We start from the raw sequence: 15,353 nt of genomic DNA, 5'->3' as shown, positions 1-15,353 counted from the left end.
GCCGATACCAAACACGGCATTTATAAATGTACGAAAGCACAGATGTGATCGTGTTCAATAGTGGCCCCAAGAGGCCGGCACTGGAAATATGCCTGGAGACACTTAGCAAGACGAAAGGCCACAGACCAATACATGTCAGCCAAATACAAAATACTCTATTGGCAAATATTACATGTCACGGGATTTTATTATGTTATAAGTTACGTATTTTATAAGTTATGTATGTTATAAGTTACGTATTTTATAAGTTATGTATGTTATAAGTTACGTATTTTATAAGGTATGTACGTTATAAGTTACGTACGTTATAAATATCGTACATTATAAATATTGTACGTTATAAGTTACATACGTTATAAGTTGTGTATGTTATAAGGTACGTACGGTTTAAGGTACGTATGTTGTAAATATCGTACGTTATAAGTTCCGTACGTTATAAGGTAGTACCTTATAAATATCGTGCGTTAGAAGTTCCGTACGTTATAAGGTACGTATGTTATAAGTTACGTACGTTATAAGTTGTGTATGTTATAAGGTACGTACGTTATACGTAACTTATACGTTACATATGTTGTAAGTTACATATGTTATGTTACGTGCGTTATAAGTTATGTACGTTTTTTTCCCCCGAAAATAAAGGAGGAAGAACCCTGTTTACAAAATACATATGTATGTGTGCGCTAGGCTTAAAACGACGACCATTTCAAACATGCGTGTAGGTGCAGTTTACCCCGTCCAAGGAATTGAAATGGTAGTATTGAGAGCTAATAATGGCCATTAAATGACTGATAAAATTTAGAATGGGTGATTTTTGCCTTGATAACAGTGCTATAGAAAGTAGTCAGAAAGTAGAGTAGCCAGTAGCCGTTATCCTCTGAGAACCATGAATGTCTGTACAAAATGCTGTGCCAATCAATTTAGTACATGTTGAGGTTTTTCACAGGCTATAGGAGAACTTTGACCTGCTGCTGAAGCCAGAAGAAATATCTGTCGGATCACCAAAGCAATTAGGATTCATCCCCTGGGGAGCACGGTTCAGGACAATACGTCCAATGGTAGTTTGGCACAAAGTGGTGGGCTGACAAACGGAAAGATCAAGAGAAGACATTGGCATCCCTGGAGCCATGCCGCCAGTTGGCAGAACACTATAAATAGTGGAATGATTCAGTGCAACAGAGGCTCAATTTGTTGAACTAATGGGAGAAATCAAAGTCAGACTTTGTTCTCTGGCTGCTCTTACAACACGGCGGCTTCAGGGTTCGGCGCCCTGATCTGTCGACTTTGTCGCGGTTATCTCGGCCACGTTGTTGTGCCGCGTTGGCCGGCTATGAGCGGTGGAGCGCAGCAACATGTGAGGGCCCCATGCTTAGTTCTGCCCCAGCTCCCTCCACATAGTGAGACCCAGACGGCTCTAACACCATGCAGCAGCACGAGGGTTTCTACACATGGCCATGGATAATGTATGAGCCTCTACACAGAGCTGGCAGAGGCCATCAGAGAGAGTGGAGGATGTTGGAGCGGGCTGGTTCTTCCTGCACTCGCAAGTATTGGGACCAGTGCCTCAGAAGTGGGGCTGCTTTAGTCGGACTGATACATTTTCTGATATTCATGGTCCGCAAAGTGGCCCAGAATTGACATGATGAAATGAGATGATGCTTGTCGTGAGGGAGTACTACTTTCTATCTTCTGGGGCTTGGTAGGAAGCTACACAAATGTGGAGCAAAGGAACTGGAAGAAGGGCGTGTGCTCCAGGCAGGAAGGGTGGGATGAAAAGACTACCCTGAGTTGCTTTACAGACACTAGGGATCCAGTGTTGTTTGGAGATGCAGCCATACTACGGACTATAGAGGATATCTCTGCCTTTTGCTTCTTGGATTCAAACCATTCTTTAAAACTTACTTTTCTTTCTGGTTCCCCAGCAGCTATGCTCTGATGCATTGACGTTCCTCTAGTGCCTGGTCTTATTACCCCTCAACAAACATTGAAGAAGGTTTACTCAAATAACTTATGGCTGGATTTTCATGAACTTTGCTTTGGCTTCTGTAGTCTCCAGAAGAAGACTCAATAACCCCTCCTCTATTCTCCATCTATACACAAAATGTACAAACCACATTCATGTTCCCCAGAGGATGACCCCCTTCCATTTTAGACACTCTCTGGCCCTCTCTATTTCCTTTTACCCAAATTGTTAACTCCTGATACAAAATGTAATGAGATGTAATGCTTATCCCAAGTAAATGTTCCCAAGTGATAAACCTTTTGATTTTAATAACCCCATCCCCTCTCCTGGAATTCCACCCTCAGGACAAACGTAATACTTGATCCCCTCAAACTAGATAAGTTAGAATATTGCTGGTCCCGTCAAACACTTGAATATAGTGTGTAAAGAATTTAGTTTGCATCTGGGCAGCTTCTCTGGCTTCCGTCTTTATTTGAATGATCTTACGTGAGACTTAACCAACAGTTATCTTCCTCGTGGAAAGGATACTAGTGCCTTCATGACCCCTGTCTAGTCACTGGAGTACTGGGCCAGGACCAAAGAGTCCAAAGTCCACTTAGTTCTGCTGGACGAGATACAGTTTGAGAGCGTTTCACTGGCGAACTCTTAGTGGTTCCCAAACTTTGTTTTGCCTTAAAACAAAGTGACTTCCGCCCTGTCGAGGCGTGCATATGCCAAACAGCTCAACTAGAAAATGATTTTTGCCTTTTCAGCTTGTTTGATTTGATTTATCATCACGGACCGCCCGGAGCCCGAAAACGCTTTAATAAGTCACGGGAAAATAGAATAAAACCGACACGATGTGAATTCATAAAGACGTTCTTTCTTTTTTTCTTGTTTTATCTCCTACATTATCTCAGAGAGCTCAGGGCTCGGGCGCAGCGAGCAGCGTTATGATCCAAATGCTGCTGTGTTGCAGAGACTCTGACCAGAAACCAGTTGAGATGTTGAGGAGGGCGGAGATAACGCTCCTTTCTCTGTGCTGATGACTGCAGTGATCTGTTTCTGTTTCTGTCTGATTGAGCTCTGACGCAGAAAGGAAAAAGACTGTTCACTGGAAACGTCATGGTTCCTGTTGAAACATGACAGAAGCATCACTGCACAGTCTTTGGTAGTTTGATACCTTTTGATTGTGTTTATTGAGCTTTCCTACCAATGGAAATGCTCATGTCTTGACCAGAAGACATTCTGAATTTTCACAGGTCGATATCATTTGTTGGCATCAAGCAAGAACTAAAGGAGTAATGCCGTTGTTAGTATTACCGAGTATTGATTTTATGTTGGGAAGAAATTACAATGCATCTTGTCGACACAATTAGACATCCTGTCTGTGTGGGATTCACTGTGACTGGAGAAGAGTTGGTGAACGTTTGGTACGAGTCAGTAAAACTGTAGCCGCCTTCCTGCTGAATAACAACTGAAAGGTATGGAGGGTCAACGTTGTTGTGTTGCATTGAACAGGATTGGAACGGGATGTTTTGAAACGTAGGCGCATGCGGTCCACCCAAAAAAGGTCCCTGAAAAAGTGAAATTCAAATAAAAGCACTAAGGATCCTGACCCAGGTTTCCATAATTCACACATGAAAGGCTTTGAAACACAAACAGAAGAATGAGAGATGAAGAATGCTTCGTTTCCTGAAACATGGACGTGACTGCAGCTTGTTGGTTTGTTAATCAGGTTTGTGAAGTACAAACACACGGACTGGTGAGTCATGAGTCATGTGATCTCCACATTCATTTTTGTAATTCATATTTAATTCACCAGTTAGTGCAGTTCCAGGTGCTTCACAGATGACTGTACAAGTGTGACCGTGGAAACTATATCAACAACAATCTCTCGTCTCCATCCAGCCATCAGGCACATTTCAAATCAGCTTTTGCAACGCCACTAAAAATAAACGGGGAATGAGGTGAAGAAGAGCTGAATGAATTAGCATGGTAGCTCCTCCATCAGTGTGAATGTTAGTTAGTCCTGATGGACAGATGGTAGCTCCTCCCATCAGTGTATGAATGTTAGTTAGTCCTGATGGACAGGTGGTACCTTCATGGTAGCTCCTCCCATCAGTGTGAATGTTAGTTAGTCCTGATGGACAGGTGGTACCTTCATGGTAGCTCCTCCATCAGTGTGAATGTTAGTTAGTCCTGATGGACAGGTGGTACCTTCATGGTAGCTCCTCCCATCAGTGTGAATGTTAGTTAGGCAGAATGTGTGTGAAATACCAATATAAATACAATGTTGTGCTCCTGGCCTCCTCATCGTATTCTACAGACTTCAGAGAACATCTTTGTTGGGAACAGATCACTGCACAAATCACACCATGATCATTTCAATGTTTTTCAAAGAAAATGAGAATAATCATGTAAATGATTATCATTCGGTCTAATATCACCAATCATCTGGCATTGCGGTTTCAGTCAGAATGATCCCAATGAGTCATTTTTTCCAAATGGTTGAACTCACACTAACAATGGCGGTCTCCAAAATAAGACGTTGCCGATCTGAACTGCCTCTTTGAGTTTTAATAATTTATAGCTTGTTGCTTTCAAATGTTGAAAGCTGAAAATAATTGATCCCCTTGGGCTCTGGGATTTTATAGATTACTTGATTAATTGCTAAAAGTAATCTACAGATTTATTACTGATGAAATGAAACTCGCAGAGAAAGCGGAGAGCTTTCAGGAGCTCTGAGGAACGTCGCTTATAAAAGATGTGAACGTGTCGTGAGAGGACGACGTAGAACATGACCACATCGAGCATCTCCGTGTCGCCATTCTCTCCATCCTCCATTCTCCATTCTCCATCCTCCATCCTCCTCGTCCTGCTTCCATTCTCCATCCTCCATCCTCCATCCTCCTCGTCCTGCTTCCATTCTCCATCCTCCATCCTCCATCCTCCTCGTCCTGCTTCCATTCTCCATCCTCCATCCTCCATCGTCCTCGTCCTGCTTCCATCCTCCATCCTCCATCCTCCTCGTCCTGCTTCCATTCTCCATCCTCCATCCTCCTCGTCCTGCTTCCATTCTCCATCCTCCATCCTCCATCCTCCTCGTCCTGCTTCCATCCTCCATCCTCCATCCTCCTCGTCCTGCTTCCATCCTCCATCCTCCATCCTCCTCGTCCTGCTTCCATTCTCCATCCTCCATCCTCCATCGTCCTCGTCCTGCTTCCATCCTCCATCCTCCATCGTCCTCGTCCTGCTTCCATTCTCCATCCTCCATCGTCCTCGTCCTGCTTCCATTCTCCATCCTCCATCCTCCTCGTCCTGCTTCCATTCTCCATCCTCCATCCTCCTCGTCCTGCTTCCATTCTCCATCCTCCATCCTCCTCGTCCTGCTTCCATCCTCCATCCTCCATCCTCCTCGTCCTGCTTCCATTCTCCATCCTCCATCCTCCATCCTCCTCGTCCTGCTTCCATCCTCCATCCTCCATCCTCCTCGTCCTGCTTCCATTCTCCATCCTCCATCCTCCATCCTCCATCGTCCTCGTCCTGCTTCCATTCTAATAATAATAATAATAATAGCTAGGATTTATATAGCGCCTTTCATGAAACCCAAGGACGCTTAACAAAGACATAAATAAACATAACAAATGCAACAGTAGCTAGAGGACATAGGCTTTGGTGAAGAGGTGAGTTTTGAGGTGTTTTTTGAAGGTGTCCAGAGACGGTGTGTTGCGGAGCTCTATGGGGAGAGAGTTCCAAAGTGTGGGGGCTGTCACACTGAAGGCTCTGTCCCCAAAAGTTCGCATTTTTGTGTGAGGGATGGAGAGCTGACCCGTGCCTGATGATCGAAGGTTCCGGGACTGTGTGTAAGGGTGGAGGAGGTTAGATAGATACTGAGGAGCCAGGGCATTGAGGGATTTGTAGGTGAGGAGGAGGATCTTGTAGGTGATGCGGGACTTGACCGGAAGCCAGTGGAGGTGGATGAGGGTGGGGGTGATGTGATTCTCCATCCTCCATCCTCCTCGTCCAGCTTCCATTCTCCATCCTCCATCCTCCTCGTCCTGCTTCCATCCTCCATCCTCCATCCTCCTCGTCCTGCTTCCATTCTCCACTGACTTGTTGTTCATGCGTCGGCTGCGATGAGCTGACATTTGAACGTCGGCGGCTTTGTTCTGCATGAGTGTGCGGCGTCTGCTCACCACACATGGGGGAAAAAACAAGCAAAAACGTGAGATGATGATTTCTGGAAATGCAGTCGCAGTGCTGCACTCCCCCTCCCCCCGGCAGCAAAAAAGCTATTTCCTCTGCGAAAGGTACTTGGCAAACAAATAAAGACGAGGAAATTGCGGAGAGAGAGAGAGAGAGAAATAAATAAAAAGCTGCTGCTGAAAGCTGGTCCCGTTACTGCTGCAAATCCCGTCTTCAGGCTTTGGGACTTACAGGCAGGCTAAACTCTCTCTGGCCAGGTCTATCGATCGGCCCTCTAATGCTCATCTGAAAGCAAGTCAGGTTTTACACCACCTTTTCCCCTCTTTCAACCTCTTAAAAGCCTGTTTCATCCCCTAAATTCCCCCTAAAGCAGCTTTAGAAGTCTTTTTCTGCGCTGCTAGACGGCTTCACATTATATTCTGCATCTGTGTGTTGCATGATGGCTAAATAATTAAAAGGCAGCATGTTTTTTTTATATAGTATCGAGTGAAGATATTGAGTGAGAATATTTGAGTGGTTGGAAAACGAGATATAAACTAGACAAGCACAAGTTTATTTACTATTTACCATTATGCTGCAGTTTGTCTTATTTAATGTCAAGTAGCTCATTAACGACATGACATGGGAATATTGGGAATGTGTTGACTGACGATCAGCTGTTCAGCCGGCTGGGGCTGGTTTCATGGTTTGGCCCCTCAGTTCCAAATAAAATGTTAATGTATTAGAAATGCTTCAGATTCCTGAAGACGCGTTGAGTCTCCTGATGGGGCTTCCAGACACGTTACGGGTCCCTTTGGAGTTTGGGCCTCTAGTAGCGCTAAGGGAATACCTTTCTATGAGGGGGTAAACATTAGTCCAGTGGTTTCCCACTGTGCCACGGATGGACAGTAATAAAGGCAGAGAGGAAGACTGCATCAAGCACCATGAGGATGAGTCAGAGTGTGTTGGACCTAAAGATGCCCACGCTGGGTTTTAGCAACACTGAATGCACCAAATGGTCAGACTGGAATGAAGGCCGTCATCTTCAAGGGTCTAAAGGAAGTCCAGTCGCCTTCAACTGAGACTCCAAGTAGACGGAGACCTGGATGATTGAGAAACTCCACAGACGGAAATGTTAATGCCAATGCATCCCATATATTTTATATTATGTGGTGTGTTTGTATGTGGACGGGATGTTTCAACATGACCACGCCCCCAAACCAATGGGTCTCCCAGCTTGATGTGGAAGAAGTTGAATCCAACACTTTTGGAAGAAAGCTAAATTTTCCTCAATGGTTCAAACCAAAAAGTATTTTATTTTGATGGCACAGCTGGACATATTAAAATGTTCTTTGCATCCATAACTATTCTCTTTTCATATAAAAATATAAAATAATATAAATATAGACTCACCTGTGGCATCTGAGTTAAATCCTGAATACTAATGAGAACGTGCATCAGCAGGGCTGCTGGGTAAACACACTCAATCTGATCTCTCTCTCTCTCTCTCTCTCTCTCTCTCTCTCTCTCTCTCAGTGAGCTTCTCAGACTGCGGTCGAGGGAAGGTGTGGTTCCAGGTGGGCGAGCCGTCTGGTTTCGAGGTGCGTGAGGACGGGGTGCTCTACGCCCTGCGCCGCCTCAGCCCGGTGGCCGGGGGAGCAGCGGTGGAGGTGGTCTACGCCCAAGACCCGCAGTCCACACGGGTCTGGAAGACCAGAGTGCACCTCCACGTCCGTCCAGACGGCCACAGAGCAGGACCGGGGCAGGTAAGACCCTTCTGGACCACTGGAGGACGCTGCACTTTAAAGACGTGGCCTTGGCTCAGGGAACTTGTGATGGACATGTTGGGCTTTTTTTCATATTTTATAGATTCAATCATTCATTTTCCATAGAAAAAAATTATTGACAGATGAATTAATAAGGCTAATAATCTGTTTCCAGTCTTAATTGGGTCATTACTGCTTATTATACTTGGGTTCATTCCAATGTACACATCTCTCAATGACTACGTTTACATGCACCAAATATTCAGGTTTTACCCTTATTCCAAAAAAGACAATATTCTTAATAATGTGTTCCTTGGCTAATGGACTTGAATATTCCACTAATATTCCTGTTAAAACATATTCTGACTAACGTAAACCAACCCCTGCCTCCTCCTCTTCACCGACTCCATTCCCTGTGATCGTCGTTCATCACGATATGAGAAGTGAAGCGACGGTTCTCCTCCTCCTCTTCAGGAGGTTTCTCCTCTTCCTCTTCAGGAGGTTTCTCCTCCTCCTCTTCTGGAGGTTTCTCCTCTTCCTCTTCAGGAGGTTTCTCCTCCTCCTCTTCAGGAGGTTTCTCCTCTTCCTCTTCTGGAGGTTTCTCCACTTCCTCTTCAGGAGGTTTCTCCTCCTCCTCTTCAGGAGGTTTCTCCTCTTCCTCTTCAGGAGGTTTCTCCTCCTCCTCTTCTGGAGGTTTCTCCTCTTCCTCTTCAGGAGGTTTCTCCTCTTCCTCTTCAGGAGGTTTCTCCTCCTCCTCTTCAGGAGGTTCTGGAGGACGCTCGGGTCGGTAAAGAAACAAGATCTATTTTATTTTTGAATCAAACACCTCCACAGCCAGTCAAGTGGGCTGACCTCTGGGAGCCCAGGAACTGATCCTCATCGTCCTCTGTGGACCCTGTGGTGGAGCTGCTCACTGACCAGTCATGCAGAACACACACACACACACACACACACACACACACTGACAGGTGGTGGTAATTTATCAGACGGACTATAATGGGAGCATTAATCCAAGCCAGTGGAATGAGGTCAGAAATACCCTGAGTCACCAAGCCTTCCCTGCAACTCAGCTGTGTGTGTTTTTAAGTGTGTGTTTGTGTGTGTGTGTGTGTGTGTGTGTGTGTGTGTGTGTGTGTGTGTGTGTGTGTGTGTAGCCTTGCACTCAGCGCTTGTTTACTGTCTCTGCAGGTGAAGCCCAGTGATGCAACACTGACTCAGCGGGTACCAGAGATCTTGTTTCCATGGCGCAGCGTGGTTGTCAGGGGCGATGGCACTCTGAGGCGGGTGAAGAGGGACTGGGTCATTCCGCCTATCAACGTGCCCGAGAACTCACGAGGACAGTTCCCCGAGGAGCTCGTCAGAGTAAGAGACACACACACACACACACACAGCCTGTCTTACTGTAGCTGTGAGGACAAACACAGTGATCTTCACATGGAGGCACGTACACACACACACACACTATTGGTAATTAAAACAGACGGCCACAACAAGATAAAGCTAATGAAGTGCACAGGAGACGAGGGGATGTTGTCGGCCTGCTTTTCAATGTTAACAGCGAGGCGGAGCTGATGCAGTCTGACAGAGTATTCCATCAGCTCGGAGCGCGGAAACATAAAAGCAGCTTCTCCAACTTTGCGCTGAAGCCTTGCAAACACCCAAAAGGCCGGATGACCTCAGAGCCCGTCAGAGAAGTAATGGGAGCAGAAGGCGATGCAGGACTTTTGAGCCAAAAATAATACATAATTCAGGGCGAATTCCTGAATGAACTGGATGCCGACGTCTGAGAAGTGGTGAAACATGATGCCGTGTTTCCTCCATCGTAAACAAAGCAGAAGCGACTGTCGTCGGCCTGTAGGTTGAGCCGTGAGGAGCACAATGATATCCTGCAGATAAAAGCATGAACTACTCTCCGTCCCGCTGTGACAAGAGGCCTCTTACTTTAGATGCACTAGAATTCAGTTTGAAGAAGCCGACGCGGTCTTGGATATAAGATCGCCATGAGCACCTGATTTCATGTGACTGCGTGGTTATGCAACAAACACTGTTTTAGATGATGATGTAACATTCATGGACTGAGGCAGTAAACCAAGAATTGAGCCCTGGGGGACTCCACAGATGATGTCAAACTCTCCAGGCATTAAGGTCTTAAGAAATGTAGAAATATGACGTAACCCAGACAAGCAAGCCCAGGCTTTCCTTGAGCTCCAGAGACATGTTGCGTTTCCTTTCTTTCTGCTAGCCATGTAGCTGTGACGGCTACATTAGAGACGAGAAGGAAGCCCTCGCCAGGTGTGTCTGCAACAACCACTGCTGTGACGTTTGATTGAATAAATACCAAACAGCTTCTTCACTCTCATTTTAAACTATGCAGCTGTCCTGCAGCTGACTCTGCAACGCTAGATGTTGACTGTTCGACACCTCCCTGTGTGTTAGCCCTGTTAGCTCTGTTAACTGTGTTAGCCCCGTTAGCTCTGTTAACTGTGTTAGCCCTGTTGGCTCTTAGCTCTGTTAACTGTGTTAGCCCCGTTAGTTCTTAGCTCTGTTAACTGTGTTAGCCCTGTTAGCTCTTAGCTCTGTTATCTGTGTTAGCCCCGTTAGCTCTTAGCTCTGTTAACTGTGTTAGCCCCCTTAGCTCTTAGCTCTGTTAACTATGATAGCCCCGTTAGCTCTTAGCTCTGTTAACTATGTTAATCCCGTTAGCTCTTAGCTCTGTTAACTGTGACAGCCCCGTTAGCTCTATTAACTGCGCTAGCCCTGTTAGCTCTGTTAACTGTGTTAGATCTGTTAGCTTTTAGCTCTGTTAACTGTGTTAGCCCTGTTAGCTCTGTTAACTGTGTTAGCCCTGTTGGCTCTTAGCTCTGTTAACTGTGTTAGCCCCGTTAGTTCTTAGCTCTGTTAACTGTGTTAGCCCTGTTAGCTCTTAGCTCTGTTATCTGTGTTAGCCCCGTTAGCTCTTAGCTCTGTTAACTGTGTTAGCCCCGTTAGCTCTGTTAACTGTGTTAGCCCCGTTAGCTCTTAGCTCTGTTAACTATGATAGCCCCGTTAGATCTTAGCTCTGTTAACTATGTTAATCCCGTTAGCTCTTAGCTCTGTTAACTGTGACAGCCCCGTTAGCTCTATTAACTGTGCTAGCCCTGTTAGCTCTGTTAACTGTGTTAGATCTGTTAGCTTTTAGCTCTGTTAACTGCCTTAGTCCTGTTGGCTCTGTTAACTGTGTTAGCCCTGTTAGCTCTGTTAACTGTGTTAGCCCTGTTGGCTCTTAGCTCTGTTAACTGTGTTAGCCCCGTTAGTTCTTAGCTCTGTTAATTGTGTTAGCCCTGTTAGCACTTAGCTCTGTTAACTGTGTTTGCTCTGTTAGCCAAACAGACCGCAGGATGCTAACAGCTTGAAGCACGGTGTATGGAAAAAAATTATCTCAGCAACTATCTTTTCGGAGCTCTATGAGTGATCTTATATTATTTTTATCGATCGGCCACTCCCAAATATAGACGCACTGATATCGGATATCAGACTCACACTGACTCAAATAGCTGGATTGGCTCATTGAGGCGGGCTCAGTATCAGATCGCCTTGTTCTTAATTAACTTAAGCTTGTTGTTGCAACTTTATTGAAATGAATTAAATGGCACATTTTGACCTATGGGTTGAAAATGAGAGCTTGCATTATATCACAGCTCGTTCTTCTCCATATACATCACTAGTCCTGGGCATGAAAATAGAGCCTTAATGCGGACAGCATTGGTTAGCTAACACATCCTCCTCCTCATGGATGTGTTAATCTAGACCACTAGTGAATAGCAATATAGTAGTTTAATATGCTGCTATAATATGGTGTATCCTCCAGCCTTTGCTGGATGCTGCCTACGTGCCTAAAGTCAGACTGACGTACGAGACACATCCAGGTCAAACTCAGGAAGTTTACCTTCCTTGTATGTTATTATTTTTTTACCTTTTAGAACAGGCAGCTGTGCTTACCGGGAGGAAGTATCCCCCAAATGTACACTGACAGCAGTCGAGGCTGCAGATGACACGGAGAAGTGAAATATTTATTTTGAATACATACTCCACCACTAATCACTCTTCATTGTTCCTGCTGCTCCCTGTGTATCGTTAACTCATTTTAAATACGTTTCCTCTCTCTGTCTGCGCTTCAGATCCGCTCAGACCGGGATAACAACCGGAACCTGCGGTACAGCGTGACGGGCCCCGGGGCCGACCAGCCCCCGACCAGCATCTTCATCATCAGCCCAATCTCGGGCCAGCTGTCCGTCACCAAGCCTCTGGACAGAGAGCATATCTCCAACTTCCATGTAAGACTCTTCACAGCTGACAGACAACTTCAAGTCTTGGTCTTTCTCTCTGTTCTCCTCATGGAGTGTTCACATCCAATTGCACGCGATTATAATGCAAAGACACATAATTGTTGAAATGTTTCAGCGACGATAGGAGATTCTCCTCCTATCGTCGCTGTTGATTTAGAAATGCATGCTTTTTTTTGTTTTTTTGTAATGCATGAATGTGTATAAACCACAGACCGTCCATGGTATAAACAATAACGTTGCTGCCATATTTCTGCTTCGACGATGTTACTTTGAGTATTGATGAAGCAGCTGCAGCATAGCTTGGTACCAATAGGTCCAAACTCCATTCAGAAAACGAGCATTTTAACAGTTGTTTGCATGTCGTCTTGTGTACAAAGCATGCATACAGACTTTTTACAAATCAACATGATTATGTAGTTATTTTGGTATCCTTTTGATCTATTTCTTGCAATGAAATCACAGCAGAATCTGTTGGTCTGGGGTTCACTCCGCTGTAGTGAACCAGGCGTCAAATGTCAAATGATGTTAAAAACCCCATTCGTTCAGTTTTTCCCCGTGGCCGACCTATTTCATTGAGCCACGGTGATCCACCGAACTGTTTCCTCTAATAGGAAAGGAAGATGAACCGTTTTACACACAGTGCAACCCAAACAATTACTTACATTTGTCTGGATCTGGAAACAAGGCAGGATCGTGCTCGATTGTGTTCCCTGGTCAATGGCCCGGTGTTACCTTCTTCGTCTCGAAAAACCTGGAAGGTATCTTATTCCATTAAACGGGAGTCCCCATTGAGTAGAGTTCTACACTCTTATTTGAGAGTATACATTTTATTTCAACAAGAGTTATTATACACACACAGTACCATAACTGAGTCTTTTTCTTTACTTGTAGGAATTCCCCGCAGCAGCTAAGAGTCAGTTCACCAGTATCATGTCTAAAAAGCTACAAGAGCAAAAGTCACATTGTAATTCATCAACCGTTTCTTTTTTGTCTTGGGGAATTCCCCGTAGCGCTTAGAAGCAGTTACCAGTAAATACAGGTATGGAAAAGTCTCGGTTTGATTTCTCAAACCGAGTGGTTCCTTCTCAGGGACAGAGCCCAAGAGGAACTAAAGAAGTGCGCAGTTATCACAGTATATAAAGTCAAGTGCATGGGAAGATCTCTGTCAAAACATAGTGGGAGTAACAGGTGCGTGTGATTACAATCTGCTCTGACCTTGGTCACACGCTCAATAGCGTGTTTGTGGTTGTAGCTGCAAAAGCTACTCAAAGTCAGCTGATAAGCAGCAGGACCATATTTAGACCTGTCTTCCGTATATAACCGGATACTATCCGCTATGACCTTATTTAGACCTGTCTTCTGTCTACAACAAGATACCATCTACTATGACCATATTTAGACTTGTGTCATGTGATATATAAATGTCATAAAAAACAGGAATGTACTACAGCGTATTTATGCACAATTTCACTCAAAACAATTAGCATAATGAAGCATGATAAAAATACTATTTATATCAAAACAATTAGTTATAATGCATTGTGATAAAAGATAATTTCACTCAAACCAATTTAGTTATAATGCAGCGTGATAAAAGACTATTTCACTGAAAACAATTTAGTTATAATGCATAAAGATAAAATGAAAAGAACTTTGAATGAAAAGTACTTAGAAAAGCAAAGAAAAGAGAAGAACTCGTACTTTACATAACCCAATCCTGAACAATGTTATAACTTTATAACAACAATATTGAACCCACAACTAACACTCTTCAACAGGCTAAAACACCACGACACATAAACAATTTGTAACACTAATAATTGTACATTTATAAAATGACACCGCCAAACTGCATGCTGGGTAAAGCTCGCCCACTGTCGCAACAAGAAGAAACTTCGTCACAGGAAGAGACAGACTCTTCTCTTGTCTCTTCCTGTTTTTTTTCACCTACATTCCCCTGGGTCCTAAGTCCCTCCATGTTTAGCTTCCGAACACCCTCTATGTACCAACAACAGCTGCTGGCCAGTTGGAGCGAGTTGGCCAGCAAGCGGTGAACAACGACGGCGGCGGTCCTTTTCGGCGTCAATGAATGATTGTGTTTTCTCAAAAAAATACCGTGATATACCGTGAAACTGTCAGAATCTTACAAAATACCGCAATATGAATTTTCAGCCATACCGCCCAGCCCGAATTCAAATCACACAGAATGCAATGTAACGCAGTCACTGATGCTCCTCCTGCTTCACTTGACGGCTGAACCCCGTGTTTATTTTTCCTCCTTGCTGTCACTTCGCTGTATACGCTCTCTCTCATGCTCAGAGATCAAGAGGAAATTCTTTCTTTTTAAGCCCCGTGGTGTTGGCTCACTATATCTACAGTCACAGAGACCTCTGAGAGCACAGTCTCACCTTTTGATCTGGAGGAATGCGCACACACACACACACACACACACACACACACTCACACTCACACTCACACACACACACACACGACACGGGGGAGTGGAAATCTGGAGTCGCAGCGGGGTGATTTGCATTTAAGCTGTGTGATGAATATTCATGTGGTTGATGTAGTTGTCAGAGCTGCGATGTTTATTCATGAGGGAGGCCTTGGCTCGCCTCATGCCGACGACTTATCGAGGGGTCCAAGGCTGATCAATAGCCACATTCAGCATTTTTGATCGTCGTATGCTAAATACATACATTACACAGGCCTGCTGTTTTAATTGGGAACACCAAAGACGGTTATAAAAAAAAAAATATTGTATAATCACTGGAACGTCGAAGGTGTGTTTCAATGCTGCGTACCGATTGTTCTTTTGCAGTAGTTTTTAGAATATCAATATTTCAGCCTGAGCTAAATTTAACAGCTAAAATTGACACATTCAATTAGATTTTGTAGCTCAGACCTGCGAGGGCAGCTCACACACACCTGAGGAGCAAAGCATCCTGGGACTCTTAAGGACGACGCCCACGCTCCGAAGGCTCCTGCATCCTAAAGAGCTCTGCAGCTAAATACAATATCTTATTTTACCCACAATCCATTTGATTTGTTGTACGAATATTCATTGCGTTTCGGGTGTATTTACAGCTGTACGTTCATGGGGTCACATGACTGCTGACTCAAAGCTCTTTA

The 15,353-nt window shown here is 44.6% G+C and overlaps 1 protein-coding gene across 1 annotated transcript in view; it reads left to right on the top strand.

Moving 5' to 3' along the window:
- Positions 1–7,156: 7,156 nt before the first annotated feature.
- Positions 7,157–15,353, top strand: part of LOC306739447 (cadherin-2-like) — a gene marked incomplete at both ends in the record, with an annotated part of 43,710 nt that continues 35,513 nt past the window's right edge. Inside the window, 4 exons of the mRNA XM_079221466.1 lie at positions 7,157–7,217; positions 7,664–7,893; positions 9,082–9,255; positions 12,051–12,206. Coding sequence (XP_079077592.1) covers positions 7,157–7,217; positions 7,664–7,893; positions 9,082–9,255; positions 12,051–12,206 — 621 coding nt within the window. The remainder of the gene's footprint in view (positions 7,218–7,663; positions 7,894–9,081; positions 9,256–12,050; positions 12,207–15,353) is intronic.

Source organism: Taurulus bubalis, assembly GCF_910589615.1.
Source record: "Taurulus bubalis genome assembly, chromosome: 7".
Lineage (NCBI taxonomy): Eukaryota > Metazoa > Chordata > Actinopteri > Perciformes > Cottidae > Taurulus > Taurulus bubalis.
Note: the sequence above shows the minus strand (reverse complement) of the source record. Positions and strands in the feature narration are given on the sequence as shown.